General features: G+C 45.8%; 1 protein-coding gene across 1 annotated transcript in view; it reads left to right on the top strand.

The window, feature by feature from the left end:
- The window catches only part of LOC130109962 (contactin-associated protein-like 4), a 123,184-nt gene that overhangs the window by 47,384 nt on the left and 50,355 nt on the right, over positions 1-25,445 (top strand). Inside the window, exons 7-11 of the mRNA XM_056276927.1 lie at positions 6,285-6,445; positions 10,761-10,907; positions 14,816-15,083; positions 16,083-16,232; positions 17,827-17,998. Of these exons, the coding sequence (XP_056132902.1) occupies positions 6,285-6,445; positions 10,761-10,907; positions 14,816-15,083; positions 16,083-16,232; positions 17,827-17,998 (898 nt within the window). The remainder of the gene's footprint in view (positions 1-6,284; positions 6,446-10,760; positions 10,908-14,815; positions 15,084-16,082; positions 16,233-17,826; positions 17,999-25,445) is intronic.

Raw genomic sequence — 25,445 nt, 5'->3', positions numbered from 1 at the left:
CGCTTGTACATTTCCACTCCCTTTGCTTACATTGCGCTGGCGCGGAGCTAGCTAGCTAGCTAGCATGGCGGTTTGCTCATCACCATGAGTCTACCCAGGAAAAAGTTCAAGACCGAACATTTTCAAAAACAACAAAATAAATACTCTGAGCATTGCTGTGTCCCACTTTGTTCAGCTAGCTCCAAGGTTAACGGCATACTAAGTGTCCATGGCTTTCCAGTCCATCCTGACCTGAGGAGACAGTGGCTGGTAAACATACGCCGGGGTCATTTCACCATCACCTCCCACACTAAGGTCTGTAGCAGACACGTCTCCACTGATCAGCTCATAGAGCCAACAACCCTTGATGGTCGAAGAAGGCTTGTTAAAGGTGCTGTATCGATGCTCTTCTAATGGAACGGCTATACTGTTGAGACACCACGGATGGCGCAGTGTGTGGGAGAGAGCAAAATGGCCCGCTGATCCAGTCCCTCCTGAGGAGCAACACGATAGCACAAGGGATCATTCAATTCAATTCAGTTTATTGTCATTAAAAACAATGTGCAGGCACATGTTAAAAATGAAATGAGGGCTGTGGCTTCACCAAACAGTGCAAGACAGATACAGACAAACACAGCAAACACAATATGAGATATACACACATGAAGACCAAAGGCTAAAAATAAGTTAAAAGAGAGCTGGAGTACAAAATATTTAAAAATATCTACAGACATTCAGTGGGTAGCCAGGTTCAGGTGGGCAACAGCTTGTGGAGAGAAGCTGTTTTTGAGCCTGGTAGTGCGGGCTCTGATGCTCCTGTAGCGCCTCCCAGAGTGCAGGGGGAAGAACAGTCCATGGTTGGGGTGGGTGGGATCTCTGCTGATGCTCAGACCCCTTCGTAGGCAGCGTTAGTGATAAATGTCTTTTATGGCTGGGAGCTGGGTACCGGTGATATGCTGGGCCGCCTTGACGACCCGCTGCAGAGCTTTCTGGTCTACTGAGGTGCAGTTGCTGTACCACACTGAGATGCAGATGGCCAGGATGCTCTCTATGGTGCAGCGGTAGAAGTTGGTGAGAATTTTGGGGGGTAGATGGGCGCTCCTCAGGAAATACAGGCATTGTTAGGCCTTTTTCACAAGGGCCTGGGTGTTTAATGTCCAGGAGAGGTCCTCACTGATGTGGACTCCAAGGAATTTAAAGCTGGAAACACGCTCCACTTCCACCCCATTGATGTGTATGGGGGAGTGGCTGCAGCTTCTAGACCTCCTGAAGTCCGCAATCAGCTCCTTTGTCTTCTGCACATTGAGGACAAGATTGTTGGTAGTGCACCATGATGTGAGGTGCTCAATCTCATCTCTGTAGGCCATCTCGTCATTGTTGGTGATACGGCCAATGACTGTGGTGTCATCTGCAAACTTAATTATAACATTTGAAGGGTGAGTTGGCAGACAGTCGTGGGTAAAGAGGGAGAAAAGGAGGGGGCTCAGAACACAGCCTTGAGGGGCACCTGTGCTGAGGGTCAGGGTGGAGGAGGTGTGGTCACCTAACCTAACAGACTGAAGTCTGTTGGTCAGGAAGTCCAGGATCCAGTTACAGAGGGAGGGGTTGAGGCCAAGGGAGAGGAGTTTGGTGGTTAGTTTGGCGGGGATGATAGTGTTGAAGGCAGCGCTGTAATCTATAAACAGCATCCGGATGTATGTGTTAAGTTCAAGGTGGGTCAGAGTAACGTGCAGGGCAGTGGCAATGGCATCCTCAGTAGACCTTTTGGGACGGTAGGTGAACTGATGTGGGTCGAATGTGGGGGGGATAATGTTTTTGATGTGAGCCAGAACCAGTCTCTCAAAGCACTTCATGGCAATAGGGGTGAGTGCTATGGGTCGGTAGTCATTCAGACATGTGGATGTTGGTTTCTTGGAGACAGGAATGATAGAGGTGGTCTTAAAGCATGCCGGGACTTTAGATTGGGACAGTGAGAGGTTAAATACAGGTGTGAAGACCTCAGCCAGCTGGTCGGCACATTCCCAGTAGACCCAACCCGGTATGCCGTCTGGTCCGGCAGCCTTCCGTGTGTTCACTCTGCGCAGTGATTCTCTGACCTCTGCGACTGATAGAGTGAGCACCTGGTTTTCTGGGTGGCTGGGGATTTTTGTGGCTGGGTCATGACTACTGCTCTGACCCTGAGCCGTCTGCTCTGGACATGTCCTTGTCACCTGTAGAAGACAAAGACATTGAAGACCTGAGAAAGGAATTGCAGGAGTTGTGTGTGCAGCATACTGTGACCGCTGACCGTGTTTCTGTATATTTAACGATGATGCATTGGTGGTTAAAATAGTCCATACACACAAACACCCTGTCCCAATGTTGATTTGGGTGACGTACGAGATGACAGGACACTTGTTAACATGATGTCGGTGACTGTACGTGATTTTATTGAGTGTTAATTAATGGCCTTTGGTGAATAGATTTGCAAGCTATGACCACCTGATGGCGTTTTGGTTTTTGATCGACTCTTCCATTTATAAAATGGTCCGGGTCTCAAGAGCCAAATCAGCTGCCAAGACCGACCGGGAACACACAAGCAGTATTAGGTAGAACACGGAAATGATTGTGCAAAGAGCGCGTCGTTAAAAAAAAGAGACTGACCGATAGAACTCGGGGGTGGGGGTCTCTCTGAGAAAAGATGAAAGTCACCCATCTTTATGACACAAAAGGTAATAGGAGGTTTTCTACTGCTCAAACCGTAGACCAGTACTGAAAAAAGCCTCCTCTGCATCAGTGACAAGAAGGTGTGATTACACTCTGCTCTCCCTTGCTTGCTTTCTTTCCTCCACTTTACTCTTGTAGCCTTCATCTGCCCCGATAGCCCACCCTTTTTTTCTTTGCCTTTTCTATTTTCCCCTTTCGCCATTGTTATTTATCACTGCCCATCTCATGTATTGTTCCAATTTTATCCCTGCCCTTTTTTTGTCACGGGCGATTATTTGCTTTTTCAATTGCATGCTCTTCGTCTTTCCACTCTCCCTCTGTCTCCGTCTCGCCCCACTCCTGTCCACTCTCCAAGGGGTTTGTAATGTAGATCGATAACGTGATGCGTCCACCCCTGGCCCAGCTCTTGGCCCAGGAGGTAGGAGGAGCCAAGCGCATCAACGCAAATCAGAGCTGACCTGAGCACAGCTGAGCAAAGCAATACAGAACAGAACAGCATAGACTAGCATAGCATAGACTAGACTAGAATAGCATAGACTAGAATAGAATAGCATAGACTAGAATAGAATAGCATATAATAGAATAGCATAGACTAGAATAGAATAGCATATAATAGAATAGCATAGACTAGCACAGAATAGAATAGCATAGACTAGAATAGAATAGCATATAATAGAATAGCATAGACTAGAATAGAATAGCATATAATAGAATAGCATAGACTAGCATAGAATAGAATAGCATAGACTAGAATAGAATAGCATATAATAGAATAGCATAGACTAGCATAGCATAGAATAGCATAGACTAGAATAGAATAGAATAGAAAAAAATGGAGCAGAGCATGCCAGAAGAGAACAGAATGTAATATAATGTAACATGAAGTAATGTAATACAATGCAACGCAACACAACATACCAGATTCAGAACGGATTCAAAGCAGAACAGAACCAGTTCAGAACAGAACAAAGCAGAACAGAACCAGTTCAGAACAGAACAAAGCATAGCGTAACGTAATGTACCAGGTTCAGAACAGATTCAGAACAAGACAGATCAGAACGATGTGGCACAGAGGAGGAACAGCTATTTGAGGGAATGCAAGCAAAAAGCACAACCTGAAAATTCAGAGGTGCCGAAGTCTGTTCTCGCCCATGCAGAGTGTGGGAGACTCTCTGAGGCTTTTCATTATCAGCTGTCTCATTTGGCACTCTTCCTCCCACTGTCCCCGGGCTCTCTATAATAGGGATTCATGTGCCACCAGGAAAACAAGGTAGAGAAGCCCACAGACGACCGATGATGGCTTCCTCCGACAGAAGGACGAACGGGCGGACGGACACTGATAGACCCAGTCTTTCTTATCTGTCACTTGGATCATTCTAATTAATCCTGGTTGAATAGTAAAGGAGGGTGCGTTCTGCTGCGGTACATCCTTGATGAGGGGTTAAGGGTGTAGCTCTGAAGTAAGATATTTTCAGCGAGACGGGGAAAGAGAGGCACACCGATGTCAGAAAGGCTGGATATCCCCTCAAAACCCACTTCAGAGTGCCGGCATGGCTTCCTCATTATTTTAAGGGGCAGAACGTCTTGTTGCGTACTGGCAGCAGCGGTGAAAGTCGAGAATTTCAGCCTCGCCGGCGTTGTCTGAAAATTGACAGCTAATACATCTGAAGATTATTACTAGAAGCGAAACCCGTCATAGTTTTGCAACTGTTGCTTTCTTTTGCATCCCACTAAAGAACAGAATGTTTTTTTCCCCGGAGTGAGCGGGTTGTGCCCCCCCCCCCACCCCCATGGAGCCACAAAGGGAAAAAATAGGACCTGGTAGTCTGACGGGGCAGGGTTCATTTTGGTCAATCTATTCTGGCAAAGCAAATGGAGGATCAAGACTCGTGCTGCAGCAACGGCTCGCTGTACTCTGTGTTGTCTGTGGAAAGTCCCACAGGAGCTCACTTCTAACTCATTATCTGTTTCGTACTGCCGAGTCTCTGTTGACATGTTACATACAAGACTGATATTACAACTCTAACTGACCGAGCATCTAGGCCCTGTTTTAAAAAGGGAAGCAGCAGGAAAGAGACAGGCCTGACACAACCGTGTTGTCATCGTCAAATTCCTGCTTTGTTTGTTTGTTTGTTTTTTGGGGGCGGGGGTGGGGGGCCTCTGATATCTTTCACTGTAGTAATTCGGTTGACACCTGTTACAGGCTCTGCAAACTATTTTCGAGATTGCCGGTTATTTCTGCAGCCTGTCTGTACTTGGAGTTGTTGCACGGTGTGAGAACGAAATGCTGAAACGGTTATATCACTCTGTCTCCTGATGGAGGCGTCACTGTCGGCCCTCGCGGGCAGATTTGCGGTCACAGAACAATAATGGAGTGACTAGCAAACAGAATTTAATTGGTAATATTGCCTCGAGGGCCTGTCGGGAAACGTTCACTTCCTGGCAAGTGCTGTCCGACAGGATGTGAGACTTAAAAGCGGACACATGCGATCTGACTGCCCTCAGGATGGGTAAATAGATTATTAATTGTTGTGTTTCTCTTGCACGGCCGTGATTATTCCGACCGGACTCCTGAGAGAGGCAAAGTTCTGCCTCACGCAGACACCTCTGACTCATCTCATCCCTCGCGTCGGCTCTAAAAATAGAGTTGGGGGTAAAAATTTAGAGAGAAGGTAAACGGGTGTAAAATAGATATTGCGAGAGACAAAAAGAAGGAATGTTGCTCTCCCAGACTTCTTGTATCGATCCCCATCTCTTAGTTTCACTGCTCCTCCAAGCTGTGATGAATTGGGTCATCTCACCAAAGAGAGTGATCGATCGATCTATCTATCTACCATCTGTCTGTCTGTCTGTCTGTCTATCAATGTGTATTTTTGTTTTAAACAAAATAATGAATGATTTAGTGTGTTTGTCTTCTACAGCCTTGTCTCAAAGCAGAAACGGTTCTGTCCCCCGACGCGTTGGGGGGGATGCTGAGAAGGATCCGTTCATTTGGTGCTGCAAGTGTTCATCCGTCATTAATTACGTCCTGCTGTCTATTTGCTGCGTCATCATTTATTGTGCTTGATCCCCCCCCCCACCCAGAATGCACGGTGGTTTCTAATGAGTAAGGCTGACCTCTGCGGCGCTGCCCCCTGTGTAAAACAGACAAGAAAAGGACAGGATTGGTGTACAGCTGCAACATTTCTGTGTCATACTGGGCTATGGAAAATCCTACTGACAAATACTGACCGGCCGTCCTTGAGGGAGGCATTTCTTCACCATTTCCAGGCGTTTTTGTTCGTCGTAAGGAGAAAAAAAAACAAGCTTTTTTTTGTCCTTTTTTCCTTCAAATTTAGAAAGACAGTAAGACATGTTTGACCAAATATAAAAGTAGACCCTGAGCAACATGAGAGGATTCCTAAATGGAAAGAAAGCTGTCTTTACAAATTGCACATTCATCATCATCAACCCGTTGCCCATCCCACAGGAATATTAACTGGCAGTTCTTCCCATCCTCAGTTTCCTCTTCCTCTGCTCCCTCCAGCATCTCATTTTCTTTCTCTCTCCTTCTTTCTCCTCCTCCTCCTCCTCCTCCTCCTTCATCTCCTGTGCTGCAGGTATGACCCAGCGTCATGTGTCTCTGGGCAGCCTGCTAGATGACCAGCACTGGCACCAGGTGAAGGTGGAGCGGCTCAGTTCGCACATCAACCTCACCGTGGATAGAACCACACAGCGGGTCCAGATCCCAGCGCAGCTCAGCCACTGGGCTCTTCATCAGGTGGGGCAGGTCAAAAACTTCACCTTTTAAAAAAGCCCGCAGCTTAGATTTTGGTGTGTGTGTTTTGTGTATTTTGATATTTGTATATATTCTGCCCTAACAGCTGGTGATATGCATATTTATTTTCTGTATCGGCACGTTTATGATTGAGTTGCAATTGTATTGTCATTTTATGTAAAGCACATTGTGTTGCCCTGTGTATGAAACGTGCTGTATAAAAAAAGTTGGACTTGACAGAATACATGACACTAAAACTCAAACCACATGCTCGAAAACACACCTTTCATCATTCTCAACAAGCAAAATCCCCCGAATATCCACTCCGTTACTCATAACATCAAGTCACTGTTTTTCAATCAATCAATCAATCAATCAGGCTTTTTCATATGGCATGTTTCGTGCATTAAAGGAATAGGTCAGATTTTTTGAAGTCGACCCCTATGTCAGACTCACTGCTCATAAAGTACATAGGTAGGTTTCGTGTTCAGTCATCCATCCTCCAGCTGGCTATTTATAGCTCAGTGCAGTTAACGAGGGACAAATCCGCTATCCTCGTTCAGTGCAAAAAGAATCCCGCGGTTGAACCAAAGCAAATGTGACGCCGTAGCGCTCTCGCACCGTGAATTCAGATGGTCATTTTGAGAATTTACATTTGTTTTTGACGGTTGGTTCTCCACGGCGTCTCTACAATAGCAGCCGGCGGGGCCCGGTCCCACCAGATTTCACCAGTGCACGACATGATCAGTAATTCAGTATAACAAGTAATGTTTTTTTTTCTCCATAACTGACATTGTTTCACATTTATTACACATGACAACGGTAGCACTGCCCGACACGTTCCAGATATTTTCCTGTACCTGTGCAGAGATCAGTACTTCTCCTAGGAGTCTTCATTTGGTGAGTAGGGGGCCAGTGGTCTGACAGCTTACTCCCTTGTCAAATAATGCTACTGTAGCGCGAATCAATAGCGGTCTGACCATAACCTCTCCTAACCATGTGTGCAGCCACTAAGTAGCACATCTGGATAGGTAGCACATATCGACACAACACCGGCCCCAAGTAAGCAGCTGAAAATACAGTGCACATGTTCAGCGTGCTTACAGTAATGAGCTGTAGGGCACGCTCATGTTGGCGCCACACTGAGAGCAGCCGGTAAAATACAACAGAAGGACATACTTCAGGATGTGTATAGTATACGTCGTTTACAGTGTCGGCGTGCAGAGAAGCTTCCCAACGTTGAAAAGGACCAAAACATTTACGTGCAACACCATGCGGCATCTCCATCGTGGCACAGCCAAGCAAACACTAAAGAGGAAATATAGCAATAAAAATCACTGTAAACTTCTAAAAAATGATCAATCAAATTCGCTGTAATAGATTGCTGTGTGTCATGTTAGCTTCAGCTGAACTGTGGGGTGGTTTTTTTGTTTGGTTTTGCACTGAATGAGGATTTTTTTTTTAAAACGTTTATTTGGGAAGGGACAATATACATTAATCAATTTTTTACAATGTCTTTATTGATTTTTAACTTTCACAAACAAACAAAACATGGCCCACCCTCCACCCCAGCACTCTGCCTTGCATTTAGAGCCAAAATGAATTTAAAACGTATGACAAAATCAGTCACACAATTCAGCGGTACCGCTAACAAAATAAAGATATACACAGACAAAACAGAAAAATGACGTCATTGCAACAAAATGTCCGAACATGCCTCCTTCCCCTTCTGCAGTCGACCCTTCACCTGTGTAGCCTACGTTCTTTAGTACCCTGTCCTACGTGCTCCTCCTGTAAGAGCTGCCCTATACCTCCGGCTTTCATCAAATCAGTGAGTGGTTTCCAGATTCCTTCACGAACACTGGTTTTATTTTTCAGACTACATGTTATTCTCTCTACTGACATGCAGTCCGCCATATTCTTAATCCAAGTACCAGCTGTAGGGGCAACGTTGTTCTTCCGGTTCAAAGGTCGTTTGCCTGCAGTGTAGCAAATTCAGTACACGGACATTCTTTACTTCTCAAGTGGAGATGTGTTGGATACATGTGTAACAATATCCTCCTGGAGTCTGGTGGGGTGTTGACAGACACAATGATCAGGATTGTGTTGATCACCTCCCTCCAGAATTTCTTCATTTTCTCACTCTCCCAAATACATTGTGTAACTGTTCCTTGAGCCTCGTTACATTTAAAACACGTGTGTTGCTGTTGTAGTTATTCAGTGTGACAGCGGTTACATAAGTAAGTCCGCATCAACCAGTTATATTGAAGTAGCTTTAAATCAGTGCTGGCTGTTGGGGTCTGAGCCCTCTCACAGGATGTGGTCCAGTCCTTGTTTGAAATGTCCTCTTTTAACTCTACCCTCCATGCCTCAAGTTTGGATACTTGTACCCGAGTTAGCTAAGAGGCTCGTTTCCGTCGGCAGTCCCTTCGCCTGATGTTACTGGGCATCAGGCAAAAAAAGAAAAAATCTAATCTCTAATCATACCACATGTTTAATATACAATACAAGAAAAACCAGAGCAAGCAAACAAGAAAATATGTACAGAACATACAAATAATGGAGAAAAAGATAACAAACATAATATAGAAAATTATATATATATATATATATATATATAAGCAGATATACAGTTAAACATGTTAAGGTGTGTGCGAATAGCCTCGATGTTGACATTGTTGGTTTTTAATAAGCCATTTCTTGACATTACAGTTAAATGAATAGTAGGATGGGGGCCGTCTTAAGTCAGGGGTTTTCAAAGTGTGAGGCGTGCCTCCCCTGGGGGGCGCCAGAGAGCTTCAGGGGGAGGCGCAGCGTGAGAAAAAAAAAGTGAAGAAAAAGTAACCGTAAACATCTGGCTACATTTAGTTAACTTCAGCAAAGCTTGGAGCAAAATGGATCGATTTTTAGTAGCATTACCTACAGCATTTGAAAATGTTTAAAAGGATGTTTAAAAATGTTTAAAAAAGATGTTTAAAAAAATAAAAGATCATCTTCAAAGATGTGTCATTTACTAGAAGAACCCCGCTACAATGTAGCGGTTTGGTTATCCGCTCGTCTAAATCTCCCTCCTCTTCATCCTGCCAGCTAACCGCCCTCCCCCCAAATGCTCAGAATCATCTGAAATGCTGAGAAAAGTGGTTTTTTAGCCATTTTTAGAAAATGCATATTTTGCAGAATTATGCATAATTATTATAATTATTTTAATTTTCTGCTATTTTTCTGGTCCTCTCTGGAACAATACCTACCACCTCCAAAAAAAGTGAGGATCATAAGTGCATTTTTGCAAAAATGCATATATATTTTGTATAATGCCAAAACATTTCTAAGTCCCAGAAATGTTTTTTTATATAGGTGAAAAAATCAAAGATGCTCAGAATCATCTGAAATGTCGAGAAAAGTGGTTTTTTAGACATTTTTAGAAAAATGCATATTTTGCATAATTATGCATAATTTTAATTTTCTGGGATTTTTCCCTTACTCTCTGAGACAATACCTACCACCTCCAAAAAGAATTAGGATCATAAATGCTTTAGTTTTCGGTCCCGCTATCTACACTAACTAACACACACACTAACACCACACACACACATTACGAAAATATAGGAGTAGATTGTTGAAACCCGTTTTTATACCTGAGTGGAACATACATTATAGCAACAACAATAATAGCAATAATAATTGGGGGGGTGGGGGGGCGCAGCTGTTTTTATGTTCTCTGAGGGGAGGCTCACTTTCCTACACTTTGAAAACCCCTGGTCTAAGTGATTGTGGTACTGGGTTCCACTGACGTGATGCGCTACAGGAGAAAGCTGCCTGGCTAAATGCAGTTCTGCCGAGTGGGATTGTGCGGTCCCCTCCAGCTGCGCCTCTCGTAGCTCTGATTGTGCGAGATTTGAAGCTGATGTTGTGGAGTTGTCCCTGACTGCGTTGAACTGTAGATTGCAAGCTGAGGTTGTGTGTCCAGTAAGAAGAAATTGATGGATGGGTAACTGTGAAAATTCAACCTGCCTGTGTTACAACATGAGCGGTAATGCAGTACAGTGTGCTTTACATTAAGTGAAAGTGCACGGATAAAAAGAAGGTCACAGCAAAAGAACAAGACCAAACAAAAACATCTGGCTGAGCTCAGCAGGTACATTTCTTGCTTGTCTGGGCTACGTGATCCTGCAGCCTCTGAGATACAAACCCAGTTCTTCTTCGGTGGTGATCAAACGCCCTTAATGTCAGGTGTGGTGGGCTTCGAATCCCTTTCACTCATTTCTCATACCTTCTTTTCCGGTTCTCGTTTTACCCGTTATGATATTTGCCCATGCAGCTGAGTGTAGGCGCAGCTCAGAGCCACGAGTCTCAGAAACCAGTCCCCCCCAACACAAACTTCCATGGCTGCCTGGAAAACCTGCTCTACAACAGTCTCAACCTGATAGACCTGGCTAAAAAGAACAACCGCCAGGTTGCTGCAACGGTAAGCTAGTTTCCTGTTTCCTGTCTGGAAGTTGTTGAGGTATGTCAACCAGACAGCTTTGTACAAATAGAGTGATTATTACAATCTTAAGTTCACTTGCACGGTGGCATTTAGAGAACATCGTCACCACAGTTATCCTGGTGGAAATGGCTGAACTCAGTGACCAAGTGGTTACTGTAGAGAATATAGGTAGCTGTTGAATATCCCTATGGTATCTTAACAGTCATTGTCGAATGGAACAACTCATTAAAAATTGTAAATTGTGGTACATTGTAACGTGCGTCTCTATGGTGATGTACTGTAATGTCTGGCTGTACTATGGGCCGTGGGGTCGAGAAGAGGCAAGGGAAAGTTTCTACCTTTTCTGTTGAGCTCCATACATTATACCGCCATACTCGTTAGTGCTATTTAACAGCACATTAATCTAACATCATATATGGTAGTGCTGTCAAGCATTTAAAATATTTGAGTTAATCACAATAATGGGCCGTGATTAATCATGGTTAATAACAAGTTTTAAATACTACTATTGGATTTTTTGGGAGATATAAGATATATACACGTGTGGTGTTTGAATAAAGAAATGCATGACAAACTGGTTGGAGGAATCAGGTTTTTTTTTTTTTTTAAACTTTACATTTTCCACCTGGAAGCTTTTTAAAACGAAATTTGCTGTTCAGCACACCGAGGGATGCCTCCTCAGTCACCGTGTTATCTGTGTTTACCATGCCCTTCCGCAATTCAGCCAGGTAAACATCCACACTGTAATTACAGGAGGAAGTAGGAGTCAAACTTGGTAATAAGATTAATTTGCGTTGAAAAATTTATATATATATATATATATATATATATATACACACACACACACACACACACATACATACATATATATATATATACACATCCATTATCCAAACCGCTTATCCTGCTCTAAGGGTCGTGGGGATGCTGGAGCCTATCCCAGCAGTCATTGGGGAGCAGGCGGGGAGACACCCTGGACAGACCGCCAGGCCATCACAGGGCTGACACACACACACACACACACACACAGTCACAACTAGGGACAATGTAGTACGGCCGAGTCACCTGACCTACACGTGTTTGGACTGTGGGAGGAAACCGGAGCCCCCGGAGGAAACCCACACAGACACGGGGAGCACATGCAAACTCCACACAGAGGACGACCCCCAAGGTTGGACTACCCCAGGGCTCGAACCCAGGACCTTCTTGCTGTGAGGCGACTGCGCTAATATATACACTACCGTTCAAAAGTTTGGGATCACCCAAACAATTTTGTGTTTTCCATGAAAAGTCACACTTATTCACCACCATATGTTGTGAAATGAATAGAAAATAGAGTCAAGACATTGACAAGGTTAGAAATAATGATTTGTATTTGAAATAAGATTTTTTTTACATCAAACTTTGCTTTCGTCAAAGAATCCTCCATTTGCAGCAATTACAGCATTGCAGACCTTTGGCATTCTAGCTGTTAATTTGTTGAGGTAATCTGGAGAAATTGCACCCCACGCTTCCAGAAGCAGCTCCCACAAGTTGGATTGGTTGGATGGGCACTTCTTTGAGCAGATTGAGTTTCTGGAGCATCACATTTGTGGGGTCAATTAAACGCTCAAAATGGGCAGAAAAAGAGAACTTTCATCTGAAACTCGACAGTCTATTCTTGTTCTTAGAAATGAAGGCTATTCCATGCGAGAAATTGCTAAGAAATTGAAGATTTCCTACACCGGTGTGTACTACTCCCTTCAGAGGACAGCACAAACAGGCTCTAACAGGTACTATTTAATGAAGATGCCAGTTGGGGACCTGTGAGGCGTCTGTTTCTCAAACTAGAGACTCTAATGTACTTATCTTCTTGCTCAGTTGTGCAACGCGGCCTCCCACTTCTTTTTCTACTCTGGTTAGAGCCTGTTTGTGCTGTCCTCTGAAGGGAGTAGTACACACCGGTGTAGGAAATCTTCAATTTCTTAGCAATTTCTCGCATGGAATAGCCTTCATTTCTAAGAACAAGAATAGACTGTCGAGTTTCAGATGAAAGTTCTCTTTTTCTGCCCATTTTGAGCGTTTAATTGACCCCACAAATGTGATGCTCCAGAAACTCAATCTGCTCAAAGAAGTGCCCATCCAACCAATCCAACTTGTGGGAGCTGCTTCTGGAAGCGTGGGGTGCAATTTCTCCAGATTACCTCAACAAATTAACAGCTAGAATGCCAAAGGTCTGCAATGCTGTAATTGCTGCAAATGGAGGATTCTTTGACGAAAGCAAAGTTTGATGTAAAAAAAATCTTATTTCAAATACAAATCATTATTTCTAACCTTGTCAATGTCTTGACTCTATTTTCTATTCATTTCACAACATATGGTGGTGAATAAGTGTGACTTTTCATGGAAAACACAAAATTGTTTGGGTGATCCCAAACTTTTGAACGGTAGTGTAGCTGTTTCTTGGACCACTTTAACAAGCCAAGCTAGCCTGGCTAGTTAATCTCTCTAATTCTTAGCCAAAATCAGTTAGCGCTACACTAGCTAAGCTAACGCCACACCCGAGTGAGCTGTTGTTAGCTAAGTTTAGTTAGTCTGACGAACATGGCGGTTGTTTCCAGCTCTTGTGTTGGGCTAAACGGGTCCAGAAACGGGCCGTCTGTTCCAGCCACACCTTCAGGAACAGTCGGGCATGCTCAGCCCATGGTAGTCGTATGGGAATTGGAAGATGATCCTGGCTACTGGCGGCCGTACAGTGGCCAAGTCAGCAGGTATATGTTGAGTGGTGCCTGTCAGGAATACATGGCTTGGTAAGGGAAGGTGGTTGAAGGGTACAATAGTAACGGCAAAAAGCAGAATTTGTAGTTAGTGGTGATTCATATTAGCTGGACTACTGCCACAAGTTAGAGTTTTGCTCAAGGACCATTTAAGGATTAAGGTAGGCCAGGAAGAGGACAGATGTCTAGCCATTCTTAAATTAAGTAAATGAGTCTATCTTTAATGGAAGACAGGAGTTCATGCAACTATTTTTGGACCGGGTGAGAGAAAAGTCTGGACCTAGAACTTAATGTGTTTGTGATGGGCACCGATAGGTTAATTGGGAAAATGGTGAGCCAGGCTGAGGCCCTGTGATGGCCTGGTGGCCTGTCCAGGGTGTCTCCCCGCCTGTGCCCAATGACTGCTGGGATAGGCTCCAGCATCCCCACGACTCTGAGAGCAGGAGAAGCTGTTCAGATAATGGATGGATGGAGATGCATGTCAGCTGTTTGAATGATGGTTTTGTCATCATCTTATTAAGCCCAGTGATGGCCTCCCCAGTACTTTCTAACGTGCCACAGTTTGCAGGAGTAGGACTCCTGACAGGATGTGATGGACGATGTTGGTCGTCATCAGGAGGAACAGCACATACGTATGAGTCACACTGATCCAAACCTTTCTCCAAAATGTTGGCAGTTTGCTGCATTGTTCGGTTTTGATTCTGCGGCCTTCCAGAGACGTCACGTGACCAACATAAGGCTTCGGGTGATTTTACACACTGCATTATAATCTGTTCAGGATTCAGCAGGGGCCAGCTTGGAAGAATCCCATCCTCACTTTCTCTGTGTTATGTGATGCCCACCTCTTGTGTCCTGTGTGCTGACAGGTGGACAGAAACACGTTGTGTTAAGTGGTTACTCCACAAATAACATTCATTAATAACAAATACATTTCTCTTAAGATTGAATCTGTGGAAGAAAAATCCAGAGTGAGAGCTGCGGCCCCGCGGTGAGAAATAAGCTCTACAGAATCCTCTTGTGGATGAGATCTCTGTGACATCAGGTCACACCATCCCTAGCTGCTAATTAATGTTGATGTTCTAATAACTTTTTTTACACCACCACCACCCCCCCACCCCCCGTTTGTCTCAGGGCAACATGACCTTTTCCTGTACTGAGTCAGTTTCCGTGGCCGTGACGTTTACCGGCCCCCAGAGCTTCCTCCGGCTGCCGGGAGCCAGAAGACGCCCATCCGGGGTCATGGCAGTGGGGCTTCAGTTTCGGACATGGAACGCAATGGGGATGCTGTTGACCTTTGACCTCCCCCAGCAAGACGGCGTGGTCTGGCTGTACCTGAGTGAGGCCAGCCTTTGCTTACAGGTCCATAAGAATGGGAGGACCCTGCAGGACCTCCGCATTGGTCAGTCTATTCCTGATCCTTGAACCACAAATGTAGCAACACCGTGGCAGTTGGGCGGTAGCCCCGGACCGCTGAGCTTGATATTTACATGATCAGTGTAGGAAAGTGTGTGACGATGTTCCAGCAGTGGCATAAAGGTAAAACTCAGCCATTGTGGGACCTTTTTGTGAACATAGTGGTGTGGGATCATTGTCGTAAGGTTGTAATTGGAAGTAGGCTTAGTATGAGAGTAGTATGAGAATGATAATGTAATAATGAGGAAGATGAAGAACCCCCCCCCCCCCCCCGCAGGATCTTCAGTGTCTCACAACAGCATATATCTTCAGATGCACTCACATTTTTGGAGAGGTTGCAACCCCAAAGATTTTTGCAAAAGGTGTAACTAAATGTAAGACTAAATGTCAGTTTGGGGTGAGTTAGAAACCAGGTTACTAAGGCGTCCGGGTGGCGTAGCGGTCTATTCCGTTGCCTACCAACATGGGGATCGCCAGTTTGAATCCCTGTGTTGCCTCCGGCACAGTCGGGCGTCACTACAGACGCAATTGGCCGTGTCTGCGGGTGGGAAGCCAGATGTGAGTATGTGTCCTGGTCGCTGCACTAGCGCCTCCTGTGGTTGGTCGGGGGCGCCTGTTTGGGGGGGTACTGTTGGGAATAGCGTGATCCTCCCACGCGCTACGCCCCCCTGGTGAAACTCCTCACTGTCAGGTGAAAAGAAGCGGCTGGCGACTCCACGTGTATGGGAGGAGGCATGTGGTAGTCTGCAGCCCTCCCTGGATCGGCAGAGGGGGTGGAGCAGAGACCAGGACGGCTCGGAAGAGGGGGGGTAACTGGCCAAGTACAATGGGGGAGAAAAAGGGGGGGGGAAATCCAAAAAGAAAAAAGTAAGCCTGCAAACCCCGCCTCTGTGCCCCCTAGTTAACCAGGTACACTGCGTTGAAGTGTGTGTGTGTTTGTGTGTGTGTGTGTGTGTGTGTGTGTGTTTCCTGTGTCTCTCCTCAGGCTCAGGTCTAAACGATGGTCAGTGGCATTCTGTGGAGATGAGTTTTAGACCAGACCGTTTGGCCATCACATTGGACAAAGAGGAAGAAGCAACCGCCTCCACAAGTGCCTCATTTCCTTCCGTCACAGGAAGTGACATCTTCTTTGGCGGTTAGAGAGAAGCATCTGCATCATATTTACTGTTTGGGAAGCTTTTCACAAGTGTTTTTGGTAACCGGTGCCAGTTGTAAACCCGTGAAGCTCAAGGTTTGGCTTGTTTTGCCCAGTTGAGTGCAGACAGCTTGCGGAGGCAGCATGTCATCTGCTCGTCACCACTTGCACATACGTACACCGCTCCACTTCAGCAGATGCGTGCTTATTTTTGCTAAAGTAAAAAAAAAAAAAAATCTTGGGGCTCAATCCATGAGGCCTAAAATCCGGCTGAATGTGTGATGTTATATTTGACCAGGTAATCACGTTCGTGCGGCTGAAAATGCCGAGCGGGGTGCAGGATTCAGACCGGCCCTGTGAGACCACGGGAGGTTTTTCAGTGGGAATTTGCACAGCGGTGGCAGGGGGAGGGTGCTGACGGTTGCTCTGGGTGGGTTAGAATCCACAGGGGTGCTCCGGTGATGATAATGACCAGGTTTTCTCTGTAACACAAAGACCGTCTGGGGGGCGATGAAGTGGCAGCGGCACTGTCCCTCCCTCTCTCCCTGTCTGTGATTTCCTCATCATTCCTCCCTCCCTGGCTCATCTATACTCTCCTTCTTGTCTTATCCTCCTTTCTCTGTGCCACCCTTTCCCGAGGGTCTTCCCCTCCGCTTTTCTGTCCTTATATTTACTCCTTTGCCTCTGCGCTTCCTCCTCTCCGTTTTTTTTTCTCTCTCTCCTGTCACCTTCTTGTCTTTTTTTGGCTTCCACAAGCTCGATCTGCTCTCTCCCTCTCTCGTTCTCTCCTATGGTTTCTCAACCATGCAGGACTCACCGATGGTATTATTCATTTACTTTTTTTGATCACCTTGAACTCCGGGCCCCAACCCCAACCCCCACCCTGCACATAAACAGACTCCCACATGCCTCCATAAACGAATATCTACATGCACCCGTGTTCTTCATCTCTCACTCAGTTTTTTCTTGCTTTCTGTCTCTCACACACACACACACACACACACACACACACACACACACACACACACACACACCGACAACACACACTCACAAAAATGGATGCACTGATTCAAACGTGTCACTTCGTGTTGAATAGAAATGCAGTTTCATCAAAAAGAAGCTGCCCATGTTCACAGCTTTGCTGCTGCCATGCTGGAATATACCAGACTGCAAATCATAAAACCTTCTCTCTGCATACCTCAACGAAAAATAAGACACAGTTGCGAAATAATAAATAGTGAAACGCAGTCACTTTTACCCCCTGTACTCACCCCGGGGTGTAAGATCTATAGTAAATGGCAACGGGCTGCATCTCATATCGTAAATGGCTGTCAGCTTTATCACCTACGGTAGATCATGGTGAGTGTTATACCTCACATTCAAGTACCCTGAGACCCAGGTGAAATAATTTTGTAGTATTTGAATTTGTGGAGCTTCCACGTTTGATTCAGGGTTGTTTTGTTTTTTTTTAAAACTTTTTTGTTGACTAGATCCGACGGTGGTGAGTGGCAGAAAAGAAAGTAGTGAGAGAATCGGTTCTGCTCTCCCTCTGTTTCCGTATTGTTGGGCTAATGTTGTGTGACTCCCTTTACAGGGTGTCCTGCTGAGGAGCACACCCAGGGGTGTAGGAGCCCATTCGACGCTTTCCAGGGCTGCATGCGTCTCGTGACTCTGGACCACCAGCCGGTTGACCTGATCATGGTGCAGCAAAGGCTCCTGGGAAACCACAGCCACCTACAGATTGACATGTGTGGCATCATTGACAGGTCAGTCCTGAAAAGCATCACGCCATAGGTTTTATTGTGGGCAAAGGTTTTTTACACTATTCCCGGTAAAACTGTAGAACGCCACTTTATTTTCAACATTATTTCCACGTGTCCTGAAAAGGGACGGGAAGCCAGCAGACCCATGACCATAGCATGGGTCTGGCTCACAGATCAGTGATTAAGATCACAGTTTAAGATCAGTGATAGATCAGATTAAGATCAGTGATTAAGATCACAGATTAAGATCAGTGATAGATCAGTGATTAAGATCACAGATTAAGATCAGTGATAGATCAGATTAAGATCACAGATTAAGATCAGTGATAGATCAGATTAAGATCACAGATTAAGATCAGTGATAGATCAGATTAAGATCAGTGATAGATCAGATTAAGATCAGTGATAGATCATAGCAGTGATCATAGATACTAGAACATTTCACTATATTGCCTTTTTTGTGCTGTCTTCAACTTCCGTAGTATTTTGGCGTCTCCACTGGAGTCTCCAATAAGGCGTTGCTCGAAAACGATCCGTGTTGAGTGCTGTGTTCGATGCTGTAGTGGTTAAAAGTGGTCTCCATGGTCCCCGGGAATTGTGACCAATATGTCAAATGCGAATCGTTTATATTGTGAGTTGTTTTTCTCTTTGTCATTTCGGTGCAATTGCGAAAGTGGAAATCATCTTGTAGCTCTTCAAGTGCAGGACATTATATCTGACTGTGTTGTCCCATGTTTCCTCTTTTCTTCAGTACAAATATTCTTTGCTGTTATCTATGTGTATAAGGTGCAGTAAGAGAGACAGGTTGATGCATACAAGGTTGCTGACACATAATCGTCGCTGTAGGAATAGATGTGCCGGTGTGGTAAATGTGACGTGAATGCAAAGTACTGCGTCCACTTGCTGCTGGTTGTCAGTTAACTTAAAGGACAGCAGGGAAAAATAATGCTAGAAGCCGTCTGTTAGTCTGCTGACTAGAGGTTTTCCTGAAGACGTAGTACTTCCAGAGAAGGCTGGAGAAGAACTGAGGATCTAAGGATAAAGGCTGTTGTCCGTTGTCACCTACCTACTTTATCTACCTCCTTTTCCATCGTGTGCAACTATGATTTAGGGAGATACAAATCAACTTGATTTGACTTGAGGTAATTATTCTCCTACACACACACACACGCATGCATGGTCATGTGGGTTTGTGTGCAGAAGTGTAAATTGAGACCCACTCAATTCGGCGCTTTACTCATTGTTCATTTGATGGGACTAAGAACGTGGCATTCCTGAAGTTACGTGGTCCCTGTAGATGTTTGCCAGGGTACATTAGCCGAGACCGTGGTCACACTGACTTTCATGATCACCACATGTCACAATGTGCAGTGTGACCATATTAAAATGTTGACGTCAACCTGGCGAGATTTTAGAATCGGCAGAAATTCAGACGACACGATCCGCTTTAGTCGGAGGCTGATGAGCAGTGACCCGGAGGAGGTGTGTCAGACACAGAGGAGGTGTGTCAGACACAGAGGAGGTGTGTCAGTCACAGAGGAGGTGTGTCAGACACAGAGGAGGTGTGTCAGTCACAAGTACGGTGTCTGGTCACAGGCAAGCAGTTACTGTGATGCTGGCACAATTTTGTTCAGAAAAACAGGACGGAGTGGAAAAAAGTACCCCACCACGAGCTAGACGTTTCAAAAAGCAGGCAAATAATTCGGCGTTCGGTTTGCTGCTGTGCAGAGCGCCTCCGTCTTTTGATTGAATGGTTTTTGTCAATGGGACAAGGCAACATCTGGTTGAAAAATATTTTCTCCCTCCTTAAATGGGGCTTAGTCGATTCTTGCTCCAAACAAGTGAGTACAGTTATTTGGAAATGATATTAAAACACAAGGAAATGTCCTGATCTCTAAACTGTTGCGACTCTCAGGTCGAACCGTGAAGGGGTACTGGACAGCGTGTGCCGCTGGAGGTTGGGGTGGTGCCCAGACAGGCTATGAACTCTGTGATTGACATTTGAATCCACCAATGATTAGTCTTAAGTCGATTGCGCGAGGCATTCTCGCCTTCACCAGTCTCCAACCAGATGTGCCCAAATGACTTAATGGGGTTTAAGAAGAGCTGGATCCTCACCCCGTGTCTCGTCTCTTTGACCCTGCTTTATGGAGAGACACCTCCTCCTCACTGCCAAGTGTGCATTTGTATTTATTTATCTTTAAAAAATGTCCCGCCCTTTTTCTCCCCAATTGTACTCGGCCAGTTACCCCACTCTTCCGAGCCGTCCCGGTCTCTGCTCCACCCCCTCTGCCAATCCGGGGAGGGCTGCAGACTACCACATGCCTCCTCCCATACATGTGGAGTCGCCAGCCGCTTCTTTTCACCTGACAGTGAGGAGTTTCACCAGGGGGACGTAGCGCGTGGGAGGATCACGCTATTCCCCCCAGTTCCCCCGCCCTGCTGAACAGGCACCTCAACCGACTAGAGGAGGCGCTAGTGCAGCGACCGGGACACATACCCACATCCAGCTTAGGACACATACCCACATCCAGCTTAGGACACATACCCACATCCAGCTTAGGACACATACCCACATCCAGCTTAGGACACACACCCACATCCAGCTTAGGACACACACCCACATCCAGCTTAGGACACATACCCACATCCAGCTTAGGACACATACCCACATCCAGCTTAGGACACATACCCACATCCAGCTTAGGACACATACCCACATCCAGCTTAGGACACATACCCACATCCAGTTTAGGACACATACCCACATCCAGCTTAGGACACATACCCACATCCAGCTTAGGACACACACCCACATCGCAGACATAGCCAGTTGTGTCTGTAGGCACGGCCGACCAAGCTGGAGGTAACACGGGCGTTCGAACGGGCGATCCCCGTGTTGATAACCAGTGGAATAGATCGCCACGCCACCCAGACTGACAGCTGTGGCAAATCTGCACCAAAGCTGGGGTTCTCCAGCACAGAAGTGTGGACAGCGGTGGCAGATGAGGCCCACATCTGCCCGCTTGTCAGAAACACCGAGACAGGTGAAAACCACCAGGGATTAAAACGGTTACCAGCGGAGACATCTAGACTCGCCCGCTGCTTGGGGGACAGCTTGTGTAGCTTTCTTTCAGTGTCTGGTGCATCTTTGTGGATGTACAGCCGCCGTCATAAAGCTGTCTCGAGCCAATTAGGCTGACTCGAGCCAGCTGCGACTACACCCCACTCCACCCAAACGTCGTCTCCGGTTGTGTTCCTGGGAATATTACCTGAGAAGATGGTCATTCTGCCAGTCTCTGGGGCTGCTGGCTCCTACGTCCCGTCACAGTACATGACTGAGTCAAAAAATGCGGACACTGCCAGACCTAGGTGCCGACTTGTGTAAATGATTGTGTGTGGAAGGTCGTTTTTAATGCTACTGATATTCAGTGCACACAAGTTACACAACTGACGCTTGGCAGTCTGACGTTGATCACGTTTTTAGCCAAAGCCAGGAGGTGTAAGTAGCCCGTAGCGTTGGTTAAAGTCACATTTTTGGTAAAGTCACAAGTTCAAATCAGCAGCTTAAGCTGGTCCCATCGGTACCCATAAGACTCCTGTCACGTTGAACTTGTTTAAGACTTTGAATACTTCAATTCAATTCAATTTATTGTCATTAAAAACAATGTGCGGGCACATGTTAAAGATGAAACGAGGGCTGTGGCTTCACCAAACAGTGCAAGACAGACAAACACAGCAAACACAATATCAGATATACTACACACATGAAGGACTCAGGATTTGGACCAATGCACAAGACATTTATTTGTGTTTCAATAATGAAGCAAGCACAAAGAAATGCAGTAAGACTGACTGGAATTGCAACATTTGTACAAGGCTTTCTAAGAGCCACACTTCGGATCAGAACAAACCGTTCATCATCCAAATTCCTAACTCTGTTAATCCGTCCATGGCTGCTCACCATGCTGTTTGTTTAACTGGCCTACAGAGTAAAGCCATCAGCTCTGAGGTGAGGGGAGGCTGTAAAGCCTGGATGCGAGGGAGTGGATTGATTAGTACTGAGAAGCGCGTGTCTCGCATCCAAACCTGAAGCGGCTGTGAGTGAGACGGTTACAAAGAAATCAGCTTGTTTGCCTCTTGGATGGAAAGTGTTGCTGTCTAAGGCGCTGAAGATTGGTGTGTGTGTGTGTGTCTGTGTGTGTGTGTGTGTGTGTGTGTGTGTGTCTTCCTTGTTATCTATCTGCCTGTGTATGTTTGGAATGAGACGGATGAAGCTGAATGGAAGCAGCGTTGCTGACCCGTCTGCTCTGTTAGAGGAAAAGACCTGACTTATAAAAATGTGTGGAAACCTTCGGACTACTTAATTACAACCTATGCCAGACAATACACACATCTCTGTCTGTCTGTCTGTCTGTCTGTCTGTCTGTCTGTCCTCCCATCAGTTGGTCAGTCTTTCTGTCTGTTCATGCATCCATCTGTCAGTCCATCCATATGTTGGTCTGTCTGTCTGGCTGTCTGTCTGTCTGTCTGTTCATCAGACTGTCTGTCTGTCCATATATCTGTCTGTCTGCCTATTTATCTGTCTTTCGATGAATCATCGGAGCAAAGGAGGAAGGATTCTTTGGGCTGTTACTTTCTCCTACATGCTATAGTATATGTAATTGGCGAGTCAGAGACAGAGGTTGGAGGAAAGGTCTTTTCTCCTCGTTGTGCGAGCCTGACATATATTTTTCTCTGTCTGTCTGTCAGTCTGACAAGGAGCTAATGATTTGTTCCATGCAGAAATTGAACCCAGCATGCACAATTCAGAGGTGGACACTAGTGTGAATGTGTTGAGACACCAGCACGGTTTTCTTCAATCAAGAATTCTGTTCTCACTCTGTGTGTGTGTTCTTAAATTATGTCTAAGGAGGAGCAGGGCAAAATAAAGAGATAAAATACATACCTTTGCCTCACCCTTTCTTCCTTTCCTCCTCTTTCTATACCACTGCCTCTTCTTTTCATCTCTTCTGCCTCTCAGCGTTCAGTCTTTCTGCCTCTATCTATCTATCTGCTCTCAGTTGGCTCTCATCCTATCTGTCAAACAGGAAGTTTCAGGTTGCCATAGACAACTTTGTGTCCTGAACTGCCCCTATAATCTTTGGAGTCCTAAAGGGTTCAGTCCTTGGTCCCTTCCTTTTCTCAGTCTACATGTTACCTTTAGGTGATCTGGTTAGTCAGTTCAGTTGCATCTCTCAGCACTGCTACGCTGATGACATGCAGTTGTATTTATCAGTTAAGCCGAATGATACGGGTAATATTGGTACCCTTCACGACTGCCTGGCTGCTGTTAAGGAATGGATGTTACTCGGTTTCCTTCAGTTTAATTCAGACAAAACTGAGGTTGTCCTTATTGGTCCTAGTGAGTTTGTCTCAGAAGTGAAACCCTGTGTCGGCCCTCTGGCCACCAATGTTAAACCCTCCTCAAGAAACTTGGCTGTATTCTTTGAGCAAACGCTTAATTTCGACCTACACATAAATAAGCTTGCGCAAAACTGCTTTTTCCATCTCCGGAACATCGCAAAAATCAAATCCATGCTATCAACGAGAGATCTTGAATTACTTATCCATACCCTAATCTTTTCCCGCCTTGACTACTGCAATGGTCTTTTCTCCTGTCTCAGCCGTGCAGCCCTGTCCCACCTGCAACTCGTGCAAAATGCTGCAGTCAGGCTGCTAACCAATACCAGTCTTAGATCCCGCAACACAACAACCCCTACATCCCTTCATTGGCTCCCTGTAAATTATAGAATAGACTTCAAGATACTCACATATAAGGCCCTACATGGTCTTGCCCCTTTATACATTTCTGAACTTTTGCATCCTTACTCCACCTCTAGGCCACTCGGATCTCCCGACCAGGGTTTCTCATCTATGCCCCGCTCCCCCCACAAATCCAAGGGTAAATGTGCTTTTGGCGTAAGGGCCCCGTCCCTCTTGAACAGTCTCCCCCCCTTTGTTAGATCAGCTGAGTCTGTAAACAGCTTTAAAAACTTCTCAAAACCCATCTCTACCGACTTGCCTCCCCAGTAATGGAGCTGTAATTTGTACTTTTCTGTATAACTGTATCTGTCTGTTGTGCAGAACTTTGTAACTTTGTTTTAATAAGGTGGCTATATAGATAAACTCACTGTCTGTCTGTCTGTCTGTCTGTCTGTCTGTCTATCCAATCTGTTCAGCAGAAGGCAGTTATTCAAGGCTTTTTAGACATTGTGGTATACCAGCCGGATTATTAGTGTGCCTGCAGGAAGCAGTGTTTTGCTTTTTGAGACGTGTGCAGTAACAGAAGCTGGACAGACCAAATGAAGGTCCTATAATCTGTTACACTACCCCATTGGACACGATCACCCCACAGTACAAACTCTGAGTTAAAGACTTCTGTTCTCTAAGTCGGCGCTGGGAGCCCCTGTGACGTCTGTCACATCCATCGCACATTGTAAATCAAGCTCGGAGCCCTCCAGAGATTAATGGTGAACAAAGTGTTGGTTAAATGGGAGACTGTCTGCTTAGCCCCGGAAGATTTACCGTGGACATAGCGAAGCAGATGGCAATGAAGGTTTTTTTCACACACACGACGTTGAGGAGAATGAAGAACTGTTCAGACAAAATTAAAAGCCCAAGAGAAAATGCTTCTTTCTAGCTGTGTTTTAAAAGAAAGATACACCTGATATTGGGAGGTTGGTGAATCCGGGGCTTTTGGGTGGCTATACAGCAAAGGCTCGACCTCCCTTACTTCTCAGTCTAGTACTCTTCATTGGGGTGGGTTCTGCACAGGCGTTAGAGGATGGGTTGATGGTTGAGTCTGTACTATCAAACTGGACCCTGGTTTTTGGGAGTGATGTCTCGCACTCTGAACACTTCGTGGTATTTCTCCAGGTTATCCATCAACATGTCAGAGGAGACAGGGAAGTAACGCTTTCTCCATAAGCGTTAAGTTTTTCCACATTGTTATGTTATGGCTCGAGACGTTTCATATAGGTTTCAAGGCCGTTGACTTGAATTTTCTTGAGTTTATGGGGAGCGGTGGAGTCAAAGATGGCCAAGCAAGTGTGATAGAAAAGCGAGATCGGCTAATCTTTGTTCAGATGAGGTGTAAAAATAGCAATGGCGCTGACGGCTCATCAGCTGAAATGTGGGATTGAGGGGAACTTATTGCCAGTGGAGGCGTTAACTGTGTGGAAGCGGAGGGGAGCACAGGGTGTGGGAGAGGAGGGGAGCGCAGGGTGTGGGAGAGGAGGGGAGAGCAGGGTGTGGGAGAGCAGGGTGTGGGAGAGGAGGGGAGCGCAGGGTGTGGGAGAGCAGGGTGTGGGAGAGGAGGGGAGCGCAGGGTGTGGGAGAGGAGGGGAGAGCAGGGTGTGGGAGAGGAGGGGAGCGCAGGGTGTGGGAGAGGAGGGGAGCGCAGGGTGTG

This window comes from Lampris incognitus, chromosome 3 (assembly GCF_029633865.1).
Source record: "Lampris incognitus isolate fLamInc1 chromosome 3, fLamInc1.hap2, whole genome shotgun sequence".
Classification (NCBI taxonomy): Eukaryota; Metazoa; Chordata; class Actinopteri; order Lampriformes; family Lampridae; genus Lampris; species Lampris incognitus.
The sequence above is the reverse complement of the archived record's forward strand: the minus strand, read 5'-3'. Positions and strand labels throughout refer to the sequence as shown.